Here is a 20506-nt window from a genome sequence, read left to right on the forward strand (position 1 = left end):
GCTCAAAATAAGGCTTTATTAATGCGGGTGAATCTTCCGCACCAAGTAAGCTTGGCCTCATATGCGGTGACATGACTTGCAGATAAAGCAATTGAAGCCTCCCGACAATTCCTAAAACTGAATACCTTGTTTCCATTTTGCAATATCCTATCCTTTGCGAAACCGGATCTTCTGCAATCTCTGCGACCCAAACAATAAGAGGTGGTTTTAAGTCGCCACCAAACGCGCAGGTATCAAACGCATGGCAAGATGCCTGGACGGAGGCCCCGGACCGATTGCTGCGGTTACTGCATCTGTCACGTCGGCCGGGGCGGCAAATTCATCAGGTGGAGATTGACTCTTCAGAGCGTGCCGGCGAGAGGGCTCTTGTGCATTGGAGTCTCCAGTAACGAGGCTCAGAGGCAAAGCTTTAATGACTGTGACGTCAACTGAGCGAGGAGAGGGCGGGTGGGAGGCAGTCAGGCCATGAAAAGAGAGAGCATCCGAATAATGAAAGTGTCCCTTTTTGTGTGCGGCTACATTTGTTACCTTATGAGGCCAAATAGATACTCATGTACTCGTGTGTACTAAACCAGTGGTTCTTAAAATTGGAACATAAATCCTCCCTTCTAAAGCCAGTACCTTGCTGAGCGGCGTGAGTTTGCAACAAGAAAACCTGTTTGCGATGGTTAAAAGTGTTGCAGAACGTCTTCACGACCGGAAGCAATGTGTGAAACGAATGATAAATCACATTTCAGTAAGTGCACGCACACTCGCAAACCTGCACTGCTTTAAGGGGGTCATGGACCCAAGAGGTTCGAGAACCATAAATCAAAACATGTTTGATCTATTTAACCCTTTCATGCGCCCTGTAACCTGAAAACATGATTCGCTGTCCACTGTAGGAACCGCTGTCCCTGGAAGGGTTAACCAGACAGCACTAGACGAATTAGCCTGATTGGCCATCATTACGGCCATTGTAAATATTCTACAGGTCTAACATTTGCCGTTGTCAGCCCAGATGAGAATAAGACACCTTTTAGAATACAGTGGCACCTCTACTTACGAAATTAATCGGTTCTGGAAGAAATTTCTGAACTAGAAACGTTTGTAAGTTGAGACGTGTTTTCCATGCAAATGCCCTAATCCGTTCCAAGTCCCCCAAAATTCAGACATAAATGTTTTCTGAAGCATACAAATGCATCAAAATTTGTAACAAATACATGTTACAATTAGATTACTGTCTTGCAAAGTAAATGAGAGTTGTGTAGAATATTAAAAAAAAAAACAAAGAATAAAAATGATGGTCATTTAACTTTTAACAGCGTCCTCATCGTTTTTTGCCCTCGTTTGTCCATGTTCTCTCTCAGAAGTGGTTTTTGCCTGGCGTTTTGTCAAGAACTGATCCAAGGATGTTTGCTTTTAACAATCCTTCGAAAATGTCCAAGGCAAAAATCAGCATAGTGAGCAATCGCCCGGCTGGTGAACACTTTTTCTCAGGGTGATTCACATTTACATAAAACCATCGGAACACGTCAAGGCCCGTGGGGCGAATGACGAGGACGGTGCATAGGCACATCTATCTATTCTATATCGATCTACACACATAGACACATAAGGTAGAGGTCCCTCTTAGCTAATGGGATGCCAGGAAGAGTCTAGGTAATAGCCGATGGCAGAGCCGCTATAAGTATGTTGCGTTCAGGAAACTCAGAGCTGCGAGTTGCTGTATTTTTATCTTTCTTTTATTGAAATTTCTTTCGTAACAAGAGGCAATATTTTCCTGTTCAGGCGTTTCGCAACTTGAAAATTTCATATGAATAGACGTTCGTAAGTAGAGGTACCACTGTAATCTTTCTGAGACATCCGATAATCGTAAGGGGTGAAAACGATGAACTTTCAGGGACAACCGATAATCGGGCCTTAAGCGCTAAAGCATCCATTACCGGTTCAGAGTTATTGGATTGATTGTGGTTCACTTAGTGGACCTTTGTGCCTTATGGATTGCGTGGCAACCTCTCCTGGTGTAGGGTAGTCCACCTTGCACTCTGCGTCTTACTCCCACGGCAAAACGTGGAGTACAAATCAAACAGTGTTGATATGGTTTGTTGAGAATGGTTGCTGGCATCAGAGGAGAGAACACATCACTATGTGCCGCGTGTCTCCCCTGGCAGGTGTCCGTGGGCTGAAAGAGGATCCACGCATGAGTATGAATAATAAAAGAGACATGAGGTGCCGCTGCTGGTAGATGAACAATGCTTTCAGATTGCCGAGTTCTCCCAAGGACTGGAGGGAGTGGTAATGAGGGTTGAAGGATGATGCTGATGGAGGCGAAATGTGCACGCAGCATCTCGAGGACACCGACTCATTGTGTTGTTGCAGGGCCCCTTGTTTGGAAGCCGAGCGAGCCAATTAATCCAAGTTAGCGCGTGTCACCCCCCCCGCCCCCCCACCCCCCGGCTAACTCTCAATCACTCCAAGTGGTCGGCACTTATTTGTAGCGCCATTATTTTTAGCACGCTACAATTTCATCTCCCTGCCTCTTGAATAATTGGGAGCATTGGAAGGAGAGCTCGATTAATCCGTTTTAAAGAAGGGAAACAACGCTATGGTCAAATTTTGTTCGTAAAAATTGTGGTTTAGTGGTTACCACGTCACAGTTCTGAGGTTCTGGGTTTGAATCTTGGCTCCGACCTTCCTGCAGGCAGTTTGCATTCTGTGGTCTCAAAAATGCATTTAATTAAGAGTACAGCGGTACCTCTACTGACGAAATTAATTGGTTATGGAAGAATTTCTGAACTAGAAAATTTTGTGAATTGAGGCACGTTTTCCATTTAAATGCCTTAATCCGTTCCAAGATCCCCCATATTCAGACATACATGTTTTCCAAAGCATAAAAATGCATCAAAATATGTAACAAATCATGTTACAATTAGATTTGTTGCACAATTGAGCATAATGTAAAAAAAAACAAAACAAAGGAGAGTAATGAATAAAAATGGTCATTTAACTTTTCACTGCCTCAGAAGTGGTTTTTTTCCTGGCGTTTTGTCAAGAACTGATCCACGGACATTTGCTTTTGTCGGCTTTTAACAATTCTTTGAAAATGTCTGTGGCAAATCTCAGCACAGTTATCAATTGTCCGACTGGTGAACACTTTCTGGGTCTCATCTCATCTCATCTCTCACTTTCTGGGTGATTTACTTAAAACTATCAGAACACCTCATGGCCCGAGGGGCGAATGACGGGGACGCTGCAGAGAGACATATCTCTCTATTTACAAGCATAGACAAATACGGTAGAGGTCCCTCTTAGCCAATGGGATGCCAGGATGATGCTCGGTAATAGCCAATGGTAGAGCAGCTATGAGTATGTTGCGTTCAGGAAAACTCGGAGCTGCGAGTAGCAGTCCTTTGTGTATTTTTACCTTTCGTATCTTGAAATTTCTTTCGTAACGAGGCAATATTTTCCTGTTGAGACGTTTTGTAACTTGAACATTTCGTATGAAGAGACGTTCGTAAGTAGAGATACCATTGTATACAACTGTCGATATATTGGAACTCCAGTGAAAAATTTTTATTTTTATGCCAAACCATGTCAAAGTTGACTCCGTTAATAATTTTTTTCAATCTATGTGGATAACCACACCAGCTCAGAGCTGGATGAAAAAAAAATACTGACAGGTCCTCCACCGCCGCCATCACATGGGTTGAATCTGGAAGCTAAGCACGTAACACCGGGAATAGGAATTAAGCGAAGCCTCAAGGTAGACATTCTGCTTCAATCTTTTCTTGTGATTAAATTATTTGATTCATCATTTCAGCATGAGAATAAAAACACCTTGTATGTGTTTTTTTATCTGATTGGACAGAGAATTTTTGAACCACTGGAGATTTTTAGGCTAACACAAGACACAACGTATTCGCTACAAATCATTCTTGAAGCCAACATCAAGCCACACTTCTAAAATAGATGCAACCATTTCAATCAATCAATCTACCTATCAATCAATGAAGAGCTCAGCTGGGGTTTTCTACAGCTAGGAATGTCTTTTCTACATGTCTGGGTGTGTTCCAGCCGATGAGAGAAGGGAGTACATGTGTTTGTTCCGCCATGAGTTCATTCTCTCTCTGTTTTTTCCACACCATCTTGGGAGCATGAAAATCCTTTGATCTGAGGATCTGACGGGGCCTGGCTCATGATGAAATTTGTGTGGCGTAGCTTCGGGCAAAGACATGTAGATCAGACTTTTTGGGGAGGTGAAAGGGAAATACAAACGTGAATGTCGCCAGTTCGGAACTCGGACACGGTTGTTCATCTTGTGGATGACGAGGGTGATTGCTAAGATCCTTGATACATTGAAACCAGTTCGCCTTCGATCGGGGCTATGAAATTCAAGCTGCCAGATGCAATCCCTTGCGTGTTTTCTTATTGTTGAGGAGAGGGGAGGGGAGAAAACAACATTCCCAGATGGGAGGGAGGAAAATAAAAAAGCCTGGATTTAATGATTCTCAGGGAAGAGGGAGGCGGGAGTCACAGGGAGATAAATGGACCCAAGTCGCCACGGGACAATCAAGTGAAACGCGGGGAGACGGTCATTTATTATTCAGTCTTGAATGCCTCTGAGGCGCAGGACTGTGCAAACCCAACGGCATCAAATCACATCTTCATCGAAAGCATCAATGTGATAAAGTAAATGGAACACTACCTGGCATGAAATACTCCCGTTTTGTTGTCTTCTGGCCTTATCGACCCTAACGAAATAAAGAATACATTTGGCAGTTTCATTACCGGAAGAATCAGTGACCATCCATCCATCCATTTGGAGACCGTTTATCCGGGGTCGGGTCGCAGAGGCAACAACTTTAGCAGAGAAGCCCAGGCTTCCCTCGCCCCAGATACTTGTTCCAGGTCTTCCCAGGGGATCCTGATGCGTTCCCAGGCCAGCTGGAAGACATAATAGTCTCTCCAGCGTGTCCTGGGTCATCCCAGGGGCCTCCTCACATGGGACATGCCCGGAACACTTCAACAGGGAGGCGTACTGGAGGCGTCCTAATCAGATCCCGAGCCACCCCATCTGGTTCCTCTCGACGAGGAGAAGCGGCTTGACTCTGAACCCCTTCTGGATGACCGAGCTTCTCATCTCAAAGAGAGAGTCCGGACACCCTGCGGAGGAAAGTCATTTCGGCCGCTTGTATCTGGGATATTGTTCTTTCGGTCACGACCCATAACTCGGGACCATAGGTGATGGTAGGAACGTAGATCGACCGGTAAATTGAGAGCTTCGCCTTGAAGTCCCCAAGCAAAACGAGGGAGTCACCAGCCGGGGGCGCTCTCCAGCACACCCTCCAAGGACTCCAAATTCAAGTGCCACCTCTTCACTGTAGAACAAGAGCAGATAAATACATTTGGTATTATTTGGTTTTCATTCAGGCTGTCTGGTTGGTCCAGTCGTTAGCGTGTTGACCTCACAGTGCAGAGGTACCGGGTTCAATTCCAGCTCTGGCCTCCCTCTGTGGAGTTTACATGTTCTCCCTGGGCCTGCGTGGGTTTTCTCCGGGTGGTCCAGTTTCCTACCACATTCCCAAAACATACATGACAGTCTGATTGAACACTCAAAATATTCCCTGGGTGTGAGTGTGAGCGCGGAAGGTTGTTCATCTGTGTTTGTGCGCTGTGATTGGTTGGCAACCGGTTCAGGGTGTCCCCCGCCTATAGCCCCAAGACGGCTGGGATAGTCTCCAGCGCCCCGTGACCCTTGTGAGGATAAGTGGATCAGAAAATGAACGAATTACTGAATGGTTTTCTTTCATCTTGGCTTGTTGCTCTTTCGAACAACAATAATCCTTGAATTGTGAAAATAATCAGTGAGCGTTCAACTGTCATTTGCTGTATGACTGCAGTGGGAAGGGGCCGGGGGGGTATTAGTGGCAGTGTTGTTTGTACTGTTGGGGGCTGGATGGGGGGGTTTCACATATCGATTCATCCCCCCGCAGCAGCTTGCCAAGAAGCCGCTTTCATAATCCTTCCCCGCCTCAATAATTCATCACTTGCCCTCAAAATTTCATCAGCACCTCCGCGATGGAGACCATCTCAGCCTCCAGCGAGGCGGCGACGTGGATTCTAAGCGTAGAAGTAGACAGCTCGGGGTGATGATGATGCCAATGATACACCATCAACCCGGAAGGGCGGTGGGGGTGACCTTCATGATGCAGCCGTGTGCCTAACTTGGTCCCAAGGTGCTGGAAAGCCGCCCACTTCGCCTCGCTAATGGTTTGTGCCGTGCTCCCCACTGCGCTGGGTTCAAAGCAGGGGAAACCATTCATGTATATTTGATGCGTCTTAATCTGGCCATGCTAATAATGGAAACCTTTACAGGAGGTTTGAGATCCAGGGAAGATGGCGGAGCGTGTTCAGTATTGGGGGACATAGTCGGTCTGGATTGCACGAAGGGGCGTTTGGTTTTTGAAAGGTTGCCTAATGCAGAAATTGGAATCTGTACGACCAGCCAAAGAAAGAGAGAATTGAACCCTTTCATGCACCCTGTAACCTGATAACATGATACGCTGTCCACTAACCTCTGTGCCCGAAAGGGTTCGAATGCGATTTTGGTTTTTCTTGGGTGTTGTTTTTTTGGGGGGGGGTAGACTTTTCCCTAATTATTTTAAACAAGCAATAAATGAATGTGGGGGCGGCCCGGTAGTCCAGTGGTTAGCACGTCGGCTTCACAGTGCAGAGGTACCGGGTTCGATTCCAGCTCCGGCCTCCCTGTGTGGAGTTTGCATGTTCTCCCCTGGGCCTGCGTGGGTTTTCTCCAGGTGCTCCGGTTTCCTCCCACATTCCAAAAACATGCGTGGGAGGCTGATTGAACACTCTAAATTGTCCCCAGGTGTGAGTGTGAGTGTGAATGGTTGTTCGTTTCTGTGTGCCTTGCGATTGGCTGGCAACCGATTCAGGGCGTCCCCAGCCTACTGCCCGAAGACAGCTGGGATAGGGTCCAGCACCCCCCGCTACCCTAGTGAGGATAAAGCGGCTCAGAAGATGAATGAATGAATGAATAAATGAATGTGTATAACAATAAATAATATCAATATGCGTGTCAGTCGGTTCAAATGCTCACAAACATCTGTCTATGAATTCACGTATAATTACAAATTTGCTCTGTGCATTCATTACACAAAATGTCAACTGTAGATTTACCCATACAGTACTCATGGTACAAATATGTCCGTTCGCATCACCTTAGAAATATGTAAATATATTTGATTTGGGTGGAAAACTCTTTTTTGCCTTTGTGGATGAGAACGTGTCATTTCCACTTACACAATTATACATTTTACTTTCACTCTGATTTCATTTTTTTCTTTTTTTTTTTCTCTCCGCAGACTGAAAATACACGTTTTTGTGGGTTGACGGCTTCGCTTCAAGACAAGGTGCGATATCTATTATTATTTCTTGTTATAATTTGTATGCAACCAAAATGAGAACGTGTGGGTATCCGTCGAGTGAGTTCATCCATTAGAAATCCCCCCCACCACCACCCAAAAAAAAACCCCTTCCAGCTTAATCTTCAATGCATGTGCATCAATTCAAAGCATACATGAATGTCAGGTTCACCTGCCAACGCACACTTACACACACACTTACACTGACATACACACACTGCTCTCCCAATTTCATTTTTGCACCGGCTCAAGCAATAAACCGTCGACAGAGTGGAGTTCTGGCTCTAAGCTTCGGCTTGAACTGACCTCCATTCTGCGGTGCCTATATATGGATTGGTCTTCTTTTTATTTATTTTTTTTCCCCTCACAAGGCTGCAGGAACACAGACGGCGACTCTCGATGTTGTTTAGTTCATCGTCACAACTCACGCATGACATCTCATTTGCAGTTAAGTCTGCACCACTGACTTGTTATGGCCAAACATGTAAAAACAAAGTGCGCTACACCTGCTACTTCATGACTATAAAGAGGGTATGAGCGACAACTAACCTTGGGTCATGACTGGAGACGTCCGTCCATTCACATGATTTAAGCTTGAGTGAGTTTTTGAAGATAACAAATTTTCGCTTTGACTTAAGAGCAAAAATTTGAGATGTGACGGTCCGTTCATTTACACCGCCATACCATAATGGATGTATTGTACAAGGAAACATGCACAACCTTCCTGTCCGAAAAGGTCTCAAATTCGGTTTTCCTGCTTCATAGGTACGTATTTGTGCTTGGACAGGATTTTTATAACGCCCCGAAAGCAATGACTTCCACATCATAATGTTATTAATAGCGATTTTGCCCAAAAGCCGACATGAGTAGGCAGCGAGGGAGAAAAGTGCACCGCACTGCATCATCCTGGACCTGTTTTTTTTTCTTTTCAAGCTCAGCACACAACTTTAAAAAAACTGCAGATGACTACAACTGATCCATGCAAGGTCAGAACGAGGCTGGCTCGGTTTGAGGGATCTGGTTTAGTTTATTATACATCACATCATCTGTTCCATTTTTTTCCCCCCAACCGTCGCTATCAAGATAAACGTTAATGCAAAATGCACAGGCCTACTTCCCTCTGTCCGTGTTTCTTCCTTTTCCCCCTCCAGCTGTCTACTTTGCATCATTTGCAAGTAAACGAACCGCCGTCGCTTGCAAGAGTAGCGAGAGGATTTTGCTTCTAGTACATGGCAACATCACGATTGAAACACGAGTCCGTCCATTCCCCCCAGCCCCCCCCCCCAAAAAACCCCTTTCCACATCCCCACTGCGGCTAGACAGACAGATCACGCCTTCAATGGCCACACCTGTCGATGTTTCACTTTATTCACTCTTGAGTCAAGAAGGTGTGAAACTGTACACGCACACGTAACATGTGTAGTTGCAAAATAATAATAATAATGTGCTAATCACTATACGTAAATGCTAACCGTCAACAATTGGAATGTACCTCAAATGTAAATTCACAGTGAACACACCCCACTAATTAATAATGTTGCTAAATTTACATAATACAAAAAAAGTACAGGCTGCGCTTGGCTTAGAACGTGAAGCTGCAGTCCATCTTGTTGGAGCTTCTCTGTACAACGTAAAACAGGAAGTGTCTCACGCAACAACATCCGGTTTCACAATAATACACTTCCTTTACAAAATAAAGCAGCTCTGTAACCTTAGAAACAGAAAACAAATGATTAATGGCTCCTCAGAAGCCAGAATACCCCCAATGAAAACATCTGCTTCTCGATCCACATAGGATGTAAACATCTGTGTGTCATACTCTCACAGTTTTAGTAAGCAGTTTGCACTCAAGAACGGGTCAGATTGGGATTTGCCACAGCTCACCGTCCTCATTTCAGGAATCAAGGCGTTCATGAACCAAGTTGCTTGATCAGTGATATTTTTTTATAAGACTCAAAAAAAAAAAAAAAATACGGTAAAGAGCCGGATCACAAAGGAAAAGCAGCAGAGCGTACTGAGCGCACTTACCTCCCCCGTCGCGTTCCTGCAAACACTTAACGTTGGGAGCGTTCAACGTGAAATCTGAGTATGGTGTGGCAAACGGTGAGAGGCCGTTAACTGCTGACCCCAACAGCACAGGAAGAGGGGCGGGGGGGGGGGGGGGGGGGGAATCTTGTTCTCGGAATGACTCCTCGTGGAAAAGTGGACATTTTCTGCTGCTTTTTAAATGTAAGTGAAAAAGCCATGGGTTCAAACAGGAGGTGAACATCTCTGGTCTTGTATCTTAATGGTGAAAAAGGATCATCCATATGAGGGAACCCATCATGTTCCGGTCATAAAATTGACATCAACACATCCGATTACGAAGTGATCCCAAATTGGGTCGTTCATGGCTCTTATCTTCTGCCGGTTGAGTTGATATAGACCACAGGTGTCAAAGTCAAGGCCCAGGGGCCAAATCTGGCCCGCCACATTTTATATGGCCCGCGAAAGCAAATCACGCATGTCAACTTCCATGACGCTTGCTAAAATCTCCACCAAAATTTCTCATATATAATAAATAAGAGACATATTGTTAACATTTTCGTGCAACCAAACCCTTCATTACAGTAACTTAAACAATAATTGAATAAACAGTTATTGACTTTTTTTATTTGGTATCAGTCATAACGGCCCTCCAAGGGAAACTATAACAAAATGTGGCCCGCGACAAAAATGACACAGACAGAGAAAACGGAAAGATGGATTGAGCGACCAGGGGAGGCACAAAAGCACAACAGATGTATCAAGCAACATTAATATTCCCCACGATGATGGCAACACCGACAAAATTGATCTGCTCCCAACGCCAACTGCCATCACCACCCATAAGAAGGAAATATCGAAATTATTTAACCCTTTCATGCACCAACAATGATAACCTGATAAGCTGTCCACTGTAGTAACCGCTGTCCCTGAAAGGGTTAATATCACGAAGGAGTTTTGATGTTAGAGCAACTTGTGTGAGTTGAATGTTCTGAGTTAAAAGGTTGCCAAGTCATTCTCTCACGGGTGTAGCCAAATTGATTTGCTAACACGCCTATGGGATTTATGTGCTTGGTGATTGTTCCCCCCCCCCCCCCCACACACACACACCTCCTCCCATGTGGATGTTTTATCTTCCTGAACTGTTATCTCATTTGCGTTGATTCTTTACAGGGGAGATTGGTACGCCATTGCCTTACACCGATGGGACCACTTCCCAGCTCACTACATCTGTCCTGTCCTGTCCTGTCCTGACCCGCCTTCATCATACTCTTCACGTTTTGACATCATAGCACCCAAGCCACACATAACAGTTACTCAACAGTCGTCCGCTAATGCGAGGCAAACGGCAAGTTCACAGAGAAAAATCCAGCGACTGCATTTTGACTTCGGAATGACATTCATGTAGACTGGGAGTCACTTTGTTTCAGTTCAGTCCAGCTAGCTACAAAGTACCTGCCCCCCTCCTTCCCCGTTCCCTGCCCTGAAGCGGGGTAATCATAGCTGCCAGTCAAACGATCGGGTATAATTGCGGCACTGTTTATCGCTAATCAAAGGTTGAGCCGGCTGACATTTTCTTAGCGTGATCTGCTCAGGATGAGGCTGATTTTGTTGAGATTGCGTTCAAAGGTCAAACCGAGGCGGGATCTGACTTTCGGTGTGACTGCGTCACAGGTAAATACGCTGCAGTAGATCTCAACAGATCTACGCGTTCTATTAGATTTTCTCCCCACGCAGACCCCCGAGTGGATGTATTTGCACATCCAGACGATTTTCACCAATCTGGATGTGCCGCCTGTCAATACGGAGCGTATTCGTCGGCATCTGCAGGCTGCCGGCTTGTAAAATATTGCTTTTGTCTCTGCGAGCCACTTTTCCCTGATTGCATTTGTGCAGAACCCCCCCCCCCCCCCCCAAATTCCCAAGAGGGGCATTCTGTATTCCGCGGCTCTGCTTCTGCCTCTGCATTGCTGCGCCGCGTAGCAAAATGCAGGTATGGCCCAATCTCATTAACGATCTTTGGCATTAGTGCCGCATTGATTAATTAGGCACAGTCAGTCAGAAGCTGTTTTAAAAACACAGTTGTGCATCTCTGTTAGTCGGTGTCCCGCATTCGTTCTCAAAGAATGCACCCACATTGACTAATGGAGCTTTTGGAGATTTTTCAAGGTGGAAACATCTTTGGGGTCTCTCCGGGCACAGTCAGTTAACCGATCACTGGAAATTGTCCTGAGGTGTGACTGTCAGTGCGAATGGTGGTTTGTATATTGTGCCCCGCCTTTTGCCCAAAGACAGCTGGGATTGCCTCCAGCATACCCTCTCATCAGGATAAAGTGGTTCGGATAATGGAGAGACTCGATGCGGTTTCTCGCAAAAATATTTTCTTCCTTGAGGTTTGCTTGGGGACTGTGTGGCGATGGTCAAAATGTTTTGTTTCTGATTCATGTGAGAGACGAAAGCAAGTAAGACTTTTTAATTTCAAAATTAAATGAGGGTCACGACATCCTGCCATCAGCCTTACTCTTTCGGTTTTCCTTTTCACCTGCTCTCGTCACCTCTGTGTGTCAACCAATCAGCTCTCTCACATCTTGTCGAGGTCTGACTCATTTTTTTCTATTTAGCTAGCTAGCGCTCTATCTATCTAGCTAGCTGGCTAGCTAGCGCTCGATCTAGCTAGCTGGCTAGCTAGTGCTCGATCTATCTAGCTAGCTACCTAGCTAACTATCTCCATTCATCCATCCATCCACCCCTCCCCCCCCCAAAAAAATCCTCGGTTCTTCAGTTTCACACTTATTGGACATGCCATTCAAAAGTCGAGTTGCCACAATATGTACCCTTGCAACAAATATGAAGAAAACCGGGCATGATTATCTTTTAAGTGGTAGCATTCGAAATGGGTAAACCTAATGAAGCGAACGGTGTTGGTTATTGATACGCACAATAGGAAACATCGCTGCAGACATGCAGTTAAATGGGAAAGCACTCCTGAGCCCTGTGCTGACTCCATTATGTTTCAACTAATCCAATTGGAGCGCTTAATGGCCTCACGACCGGTTGCAGCGCTTGGTAAGACAGACACACATATTTTTTTACTTTATGGACTGTATTGACTTAAACAAAGGCTGGATTTACACATCAGATCCAAGGGCATACTTCCAATTGAAGCCTTGTGGCCTCTTGCTTAATGTTTTTTGTTAGGTCATTTTTGGCTGGCAGAAGGCTTGCGGCAATAAATTTGGTGGGCTTTTTTGTTTGTTTTTAAGTTGTTGTTTTTTTTTAAATCGGTGCCTTACACCTTCAAGTCTGTTCTACTTTTTTATCTTTCTGGGGGCTGGAATAGATTAATGGCATTTCAATTAGGGCTCAAGCATTTTGAAAAAGAGTCTAATTGCAATTTCCTTTATTGCGATTTGATGTCATTCTTTTATTTTTTTTCCAAGGTTGAATTTTTCCAAAGTGAATGAAGAATCCACCCACTGGGAGCACATTTATTTGATATTGTGGTGTAAAGCGAATGAAACTTGAAAATGTAGATTGTGAAACTCCATACTTCTTTTTGCAAGTCGCAGAGCCCCGAAGTAGAGCCCCGCCGAGGCGCAAGTCGGCTCGAACTGAATTAAGGATGTATGCGTAGTCATCTTTAATTCAACCTTTTTATCTTATGCTTACTAAATTGCGCTCGGTTTGTTCTTTGCCAGTGACATCCGAGGTCATTTTGACAGGTAGGATGACACAAGAAGAGACTTCTGCTGTGTTTAAATGGAAATTAAAGCCGGTTCAAAGTGCACTGCTGAATTTCTTCCAACACTTCATTCGGAATCTGTACTTGGTCTCTGGAAAGGAAAATGCTTTTAACGTACTGACCAAAATAAATGTGTTTGTGCCACGAAAAACCCTGAAATCACGCCTTGTAAATTTTCATTCGATTTATTAGTTTTTTTTTTTCCTTTTCACAAGAGTTTGTCATTCAAGTTTGGTGAATGGATAGAACAAAAAATGGAACATATGGTATTTCCTTACCCCATGGTGCGATTGGTCAGGAGGTCACTCACTTAAGACAAATAAACACTACCTTTGAAAAGACACCACCCTTTTCACAGTAGGGGGCTGCGGGGTGGAGTACAGCTCTAAACATATAATCTGTAACCTGATAAGCTGTCCCTGAAAGGGTTCAAAAAGGGTCTCATAATATTTGATGGCATAGCGCGGATGACATCATACAATATGAAAAGCATTTTCTTACTCTGTTGTGTTTTACCATTGCAGGATTTAGGTCAGATGATTGTGGCGTGAGGAAACTTAGGACAGTAAATGTCAAAACACCTGCAGGAAGGATGCAATTGGATCTCGGACGGAGGCCCTGGCTCCCACCGGGGATGTCTTACCTCTGACTTCGGCTTTTCGGCACCCGCTGCCTTGAAAGCAAAGGCCCTGCCTTCCACAATGAACGGGGGTCACTGGGCCCGGGGGCCGTCAGGGTGGAAAGAGGCGGGTAGGGATCTATGTCCCACAATGTCAGACGCTAGCATACACACACCCTTCCAAATTGAAATTCCATTAACATCATTGAACAAAGAGATTCATTGTGAGGCCAGTGTGAGCTTTCAATTGTGCGACACGCACACTTGGGCATTGAGCAGCTGCTGCAGTCCCATCGATGTTTGGGAGGGGGAAAATGAGAAAGCATGGACAAAATGAGGGCTGAACAAGCGATAGAGTTCAAAACAACATCACAATGTATTTGAAAGCCATTTTTAAATCACACACACACAAAAAATTAAATAAATCTAATTTTAAATTGGCAGTATTTTTGTATATATTCTGTATTTGGATATCATTTTGATGGGTCAAAAACGATCCGCCGCAGTTTTTTATGCGGCACATTATACGTTCCATAAAACAAACAAAACCTTGGAAAAAATGGGCTTGGGGGAAAAAAAACAACTTAAATTTAGCTCAAACATGCTCAGAAACTGAAATAAACATTGGTATGATTCGAGCATCATGTTTTTGAATATGGGCCTCGGCTGACTTTAAAAGTTGAGTGGAAAAAAAAATATTTTCCCTGTTGCTGTCCTAAAAAGACCATCCAAAAAATGTTTCTGTCCCCTTCTTAAAGGAACGGCACCTTAAAAATGAAAGTCGCACTTATTTATGTAGCACTAAATCACAAAAGTCTGAAAGAGCTAAAAAGAAGAGAAAAAAAAGCGAAAGCATTCCCTGTTCTTGTTTTAAAGAGATGCTATTCTCAGTCCTCTCTTAAAGTAAAAGCTAAAAAGAAAAAGAACAGGGGCCCTGTTGCCATCTTAAAGTGGATACTCTGCTTAAACAAATAGAAAACAGTCCCCAAAATGTAATGTAGCTTTCTCTGAAAGTGGGAGGAGTCTTTAAAAAATGGAAAGAAAGAGCCTTTGGCGGGAGGGGGGTCATTTCACCACACTGCAAAAAAGAAAGTACAGTAAATGTGTCTATGCTAACCACATGAAGTGCTTTACAACATTATACAAGTGCTTTATGGTTATTTTAATGCACAGGTGTGAAACTCATAGCCCGGGGGGCCAGATTTGGCCCGCCATATCATTTTATGTGGCCCGCGAAACCAAATCAAACAACTTCTGTGATGCTTGCTAAAATCTGTACTGCCAATATCTTGAATGCTAAAATGATTTTTGGTTGCCACAGTCTCAACTTATTTGCTGTCGAAGGGAGACATGGATAAAATCAGAAGTCAGCTAGTCACCTTGTCCCAAGTGAGCAGCAAAATCGAGATGACTTTTTTTTTTTTTAGCAGATCCATCCAGACTGATAAAACGTCGCATCAGGTGTTAAAACAATCCTCCGTGTTTAGAATGTATTTTAATTTTGCCTCATGATGATTTATTCCCCCCCTGTTAGTAAAGCAATTTAGAGGCACTGCAGTGTGAAGTGGCTGGTTCAATGGAAGGGAAAAGAAACTGCTGGCGAGAAGATGACGAAGATGGAAGGGAGGGGGAGAAGGTAAGCTTTCACAGACTTTGCTGTGTAATCTTGTCATTGTGGAGACTCACAATGACAAGATTATACTTAGTGTCATTTCGGGGCCACTTTGAGCATCAAGAATCCTGTTTTGTTTTTTTTTCCTGCTTCTCTGTTTTACCACACCACGAAAACGGATTCGCATTTAGAAGCAGACCGTTTAGATGAGGGACAATTTTGAACTTTTCCTCTCGAACGATGTCATAATAAAAACTCATATTATCAATTTTCTCGAGTGCTCATGAGATGAAGTCTATCCCATCTGACCATTTTGCCGTCACTCCAAGACACGATGAATAACAAATCAATCCCACATAATCGACCATTCCGATAATCGAAAATGTTTAACTTGTTCCTGATGCAAATCTGTGTTTACGTATCATTCTTTCATGAAACAGCTGAGGTGACAAAGCCACAGATTTGTTTGTATCATCATTGTACGGTAATCCGACTTTCAATTTACTGATTTTTTTTATTTTTTAATAAATATCACCGAGCTTCAAGAGGTGTGTAAGAAAAGCGTGCAAAACCGAATCAATACACAGGCCCAAAAAACTTGGTAACTCTTTGCTTGTTTACTTGATATTTCCCCCCCTCACCACCACCACCACCACACACTGGGGTTCACGTAAGAGTCAGATGAGAGTAGAGTGAGCCATTGTAAACTTTGGAAAAACAAGACTTCTCACATCGATGACAAGGACTTTAGCAGCTCCGCAGCGGTCGAGACTTTTGTCCATCATCCCACAAGGACAAAAAAAAAAGAACAATTAAAGTAAAATAAAAAATTCATACAAAGTCACCTACTCAAACATGGCATTGATTGTCTTTGACTTTAAACATTATTTTCATCCACTAGTTCCACTTGTACAGACGATATGGAGATTGAAAAACATTTGTTTTTTTTTCTTCCCGACATTCAAAAAAATAACATCCACTTTTAAAAGATACACGATCGTCAGAGCAGGGGTTCTCAAACTGGGGTCCGCGAGCCGTAGCTTTGGGTCTGCAAAATAAGTTGCAATAAATAATGTTGTATCATTAACCCAAAACTCTGGGACAGTGGTTACTACTGCGGACAGTTGAACACGTTATCAGGTTACAGGGTGCATGAAAGGGTTAAAAATATATACATTCTAATTTAAGGTCTTTTTGGGACCAAAATTTCTACTGGCAGTGTCACACAAAAACATTCTTAAAATATATTTTTCCCGAACCCTCAACCCCACCAAAAAAAATCAGAGTTTCCAAATTGTTGGTCCTTAATACTTAGGTTGTAGTGACCATAACGAGATGCATCATTTTTGACAGAAAATCTTGTCACAATGCCACTTAGCAAGAAGGAGAGATACCGACGCTCGTTCCTACCGACTGCTGTCAGGCTGATGAATAAAAAATAACAATCATAATAATAATAATAATTAAAGTATGTGAAGGAAAATTGTAAATAGTACTGAGATTTATCCATTGTGTTCATATTGTAAACTTTCTTTTACTAGATGGCCCAAGCTAGAAAATGTACTTGTGAATCCACATTTTGCTGGATATTTTTTTTTCTAACGTGTAAAAAATATATAATTAATGTTTTTAATTAAATGGCATAATACAGTATTAGTTGAGAATTGTATTTCTGAAATTCACTGAATGTAACTTTCTTTCCTCGTCAAACTTTTTGCTCAAATATCGTTCTATTATGACTTCATCTCGGAAAAATACGACTTTATTTCATTACTTTTCATTCATTTTCCGATCCGCTTTCTCCTCACAAGGGCGCGGGGGGTGCTGGAGGCTATCCCAGCTGTCTCCGGGCAGTAGGCGGGTGACACCCTGAACCGGTTGCCAGCCGATCGCAGGGCACACACACAACCATCCGCGCTCATACTCACACCACTGGACAATTTTTGGGTGTTCAATCAGCCTGCAATGCATGTTTTTGGAATGTGGGAGGAAACCGGAGTACCCGGAGAAAACCCACGCAAAACCAAGGAGAACATGCAAACTCCACAGAGGAAGGCTGGAGCTGGAATCGAACCCACGACCTCTGCACTGTGAGATCGACACGCTAACCACTGGTCCACCAGGCCATCCATTACTTTTCACCCCCGCCCCCCAAAAAAAGCATAAATGAGCGACTTTTGAATCCCAAATGCCTTTCAGGGTACATTATGTTTAGTTGATGTTTGGATTTTATGAAGCCCCCGGACCCAAAAAGTTTGAGAACCCCTGAGATTTTCGTTTGTTTTTTTTTCTCTTTTTTTTGGTCAGTGGTAGGCATGGCTATGGATGACGACCAGTGTTCCTAAAGGCGGTACATTCCGAAGGTGGCGTGACTGAGGTGCTCCCACTTTTGTGTCTTTGGCGGCATCTTCACAGCTTGGAGTGCGTCAGTAGTGATTTGGTCAGGTCCTTGGCCTCGCCGGCGGTCCGCACGCGCTCATAGCCCAGCACAGCCATGGAGTGGTGGCAGTAGTCCTCGACCTGCTTGATCTGCTGGATGCTCAGGACCGTCCGCCATGCGCTAGCCGCCTGTGTGGCGTTGCGCGACGACACGATAAAGGGCTTGGATGACGAGCTGGAGCCGCTGGTCATGTTGAGGGCGAATGACTCTATGTCGCGGTTGGCCGTCAAGTTAGCGAAGCGGTAGACGCTACGCAGCGTCTTCACCGGGTTGTCCACCAGGTCCTCGTAGCGCACGACCATGTACTTGCCCTTGAGCCAGCCGGGCGGATTCAGCGCCGTCCTCAGCGTACGGGAGGTGCGGTCGCAGATCACCTCCATGGCGCCGATGGAGTGGTAGTCCGAGCCGTCCTTCTTGTTGGCCTTGTGGCCGGGATCCACGAAGGGGATCCGGCGGAGTTTGGGGTCCCGGCTGCGCACCACCTGCAGGTTCTCCCGAATGAGGCCGTGCCGGGACTTGATGCGGGAGTTGGCCACCGCCCGCGGGTCTCGGACCAGGTGGATCACCTTCAGGTCCAAGGAGGGGTCCTCCATGAGGGGTGCCAGAACGTTGACTTCCAGAATGCGCACCCCTTTGATGACCACCGTGTTGTACTTGAGGCACTCGTCCTCGAGCAGTCTGAGGCTTTGCGGGGGGCACTTTTTGCACACCTTGTCATCCACCATCCCCACCACGTCTTTCCTGTAAGCCGAGCACAGAGGGTAGGAGCAGACCACTTTGTTCAACGTGGCGCCGAACAACCCCAGCGAGGTGAAATTCTTGCCCCCAGGGCTGTTGTAAAGCTGAAAGACGGACAAGTCGCAGCGGTACAGCGAGCTCAGCATATCGCGCGCCGCCCCTTGCAGGGACACGGCGTCGCCCGGGTACAGCTTCTGCCAGATATGCCACATGGGCTCGTACAGGAAGAACACGCCGGGGTTCTGGTTAAACAGCTCACCGAAGAACGACGAGCCAGAGCGCCACGTCGTTAGCACGTAGATGAGCTGCCTCTTCTTGGCCAGCGAGGGCCTGTACAGGTAGCGCAGGTCGGAGCGGCCCTGGTAGGCGGCGCCCCTCACGGGGTGGCTGCAAGGCTGCGGCTCCTTGGTCCACTTGTAGTTGGCCAAGTTGAGCATGGTGAGCACCAGGAGCAGGAAGTAGGCCGCAAACAGCACGATCCGCTTCCTGCGCAGCACTTTCATCACAATGCCGGGCTGCGCTATTATCTTGGTATGATTCCTGTAGGTCTTGAGCTTCCTGCCGAAGCCAGCATCCTTCTCCCAGGGTGCTGTCAACTTCAGCGGTGGGTGATATGTTTTGCCTCTCATCTGTGCCCAAGACACAGCCGGGCGGGCAAGATAAAGCCGGGCGGGCCCCCACCCAAAAGCAACTCTCCTTACATTGACGATACGTGGAGGGGATATGTAGAAGCAAAAAAAAAAAAAAAACGGGGTGGGGGGGGGGGGGCTAGACAAGGATGATTCTATTATGTAATCCCGGCCAATTCCAAATCCGGCTATGATGTTTGGCGCTGCACTGCGCAATGGTCTTCATGGCAACGCCGGATGAGAGCGGAGGGAACAAGGAGGAGAGTCGTTATTGTCCATGGTGGAGCCGTAGCACTCCCCCCGCGCACTCGCCGCGGGACGCGTACTCCTTCCACCCCCACTCCCGAAAATGCGCATCCCAGACAACAAAACAGTGCCCGCTCCACTCCTCTGTCACCAATTTGGCGCGGACTGTCGTCGGACCTCACCGCGATTCGATCCACATCTGCTGCGAGGAAGCCTCAAATCCACATAAGTGCCGGGTTGTTGTTGTTTTTTTTTTATGGCGTTTTTTAAGAGCGTTTGGCCGTTTCTTCCTCTCGTTGCGCTCCCGTGTTGGTGAATACACACACTGGCCACATTCAATCTCAAGCTAACGACAAAGCTCCGCCCGCGGAGTAACACCATTAGTTAACCGTGTGACGTCACGTGTCGAACTCGCTAAGCGATTGGGTGAGCCGGCCGCCAATCTGATTAACGTTGTTTTACGTCCCATATCGCAAAGAGAACGAGTAGTATCTGTGGCTTTTCTGCTTCTTGAAATACATTCATTCATTCATCTTCCGAACCGCTAGGGTCGCGGCGGCGGGTGGGGTGGGGTAACATAAAGTAAAATAATAAACACAACACATAACATAAAACACGGACAGTCGTGCAGTCCTGACCACGTCACACGCTTTGTTGTTTGAAGCAGTTTGAGATGGAAGAGGAGAGAATCAAAGTGTCCTTTAACCAGTGGTTCAGAGACGTCTTAGTCAAAATTGGTTTCAAAGTAAATGGTTTAAGAGATCACAAAACGTCAGTTACATGACTGCTAATTTCTTTTTGGTTTAAAGCGATGTGGCTAGCATGCCCGTCTCACTCTTGCGTGAGGTTCTGGGTTCGAATCCTGATTATCTCCTGTGCGGTTATTCTCTCTCTCGTGCTCTCTCTCTCTCTCTCTCTCTCCCTCTCTCTCTCTCTCTCTCTCTTTCTCTCTCTCTCTCTCTCTCTCTCTCACACTTTTTCCCTCAATAAATAAATCTTGTTGCACACTGCCCTCTACTGCTGTTTACAGC

At 45.3% G+C, this 20506-nt stretch overlaps 1 protein-coding gene and 1 long non-coding RNA gene across 4 annotated transcripts in view; one reads left to right on the forward strand and one right to left on the reverse strand.

Moving 5' to 3' along the window:
- Window positions 1-15688, forward strand: part of LOC127592996 (uncharacterized) — a 32075-nt gene extending 16387 nt beyond the window's left edge. The window contains exons 3-7 of one of the 3 annotated variants that reach the window (XR_007960280.1): window positions 7365-7412; window positions 10623-11123; window positions 12394-12515; window positions 13716-13963; window positions 15345-15688. This is a non-coding gene — a long non-coding RNA (uncharacterized LOC127592996). The remainder of the gene's footprint in view (window positions 1-7364; window positions 7413-10622; window positions 11124-12393; window positions 12516-13715; window positions 13964-15344) is intronic. The other 2 variants (XR_007960281.1, XR_007960279.1) reach the window with 2 other exon arrangements.
- A 2005-nt stretch (window positions 15689-17693) lies between these two features.
- On the reverse strand, window positions 17694-19918 carry LOC127592973 (carbohydrate sulfotransferase 2-like). The gene has a single exon (XM_052054114.1). The coding sequence runs from the start codon at window positions 19227-19229 to the stop codon at window positions 17832-17834; it is 1398 nt and encodes a 465-aa protein (XP_051910074.1). The 5' UTR covers window positions 19230-19918; the 3' UTR covers window positions 17694-17831.
- Window positions 19919-20506: the final 588 nt, after the last annotated feature.

Source organism: Hippocampus zosterae, chromosome 20, assembly GCF_025434085.1.
Source record: "Hippocampus zosterae strain Florida chromosome 20, ASM2543408v3, whole genome shotgun sequence".
In the NCBI taxonomy this organism is placed as follows: Eukaryota; Metazoa; Chordata; class Actinopteri; order Syngnathiformes; family Syngnathidae; genus Hippocampus; species Hippocampus zosterae.

Coding starts and splice junctions, on each gene's coding strand:
- LOC127592973 (XM_052054114.1), bottom strand. CDS start 19,229: ATGAGAGGCAAAACATATCACCCACCGCTGAAGTTGACAGCACCCTGG.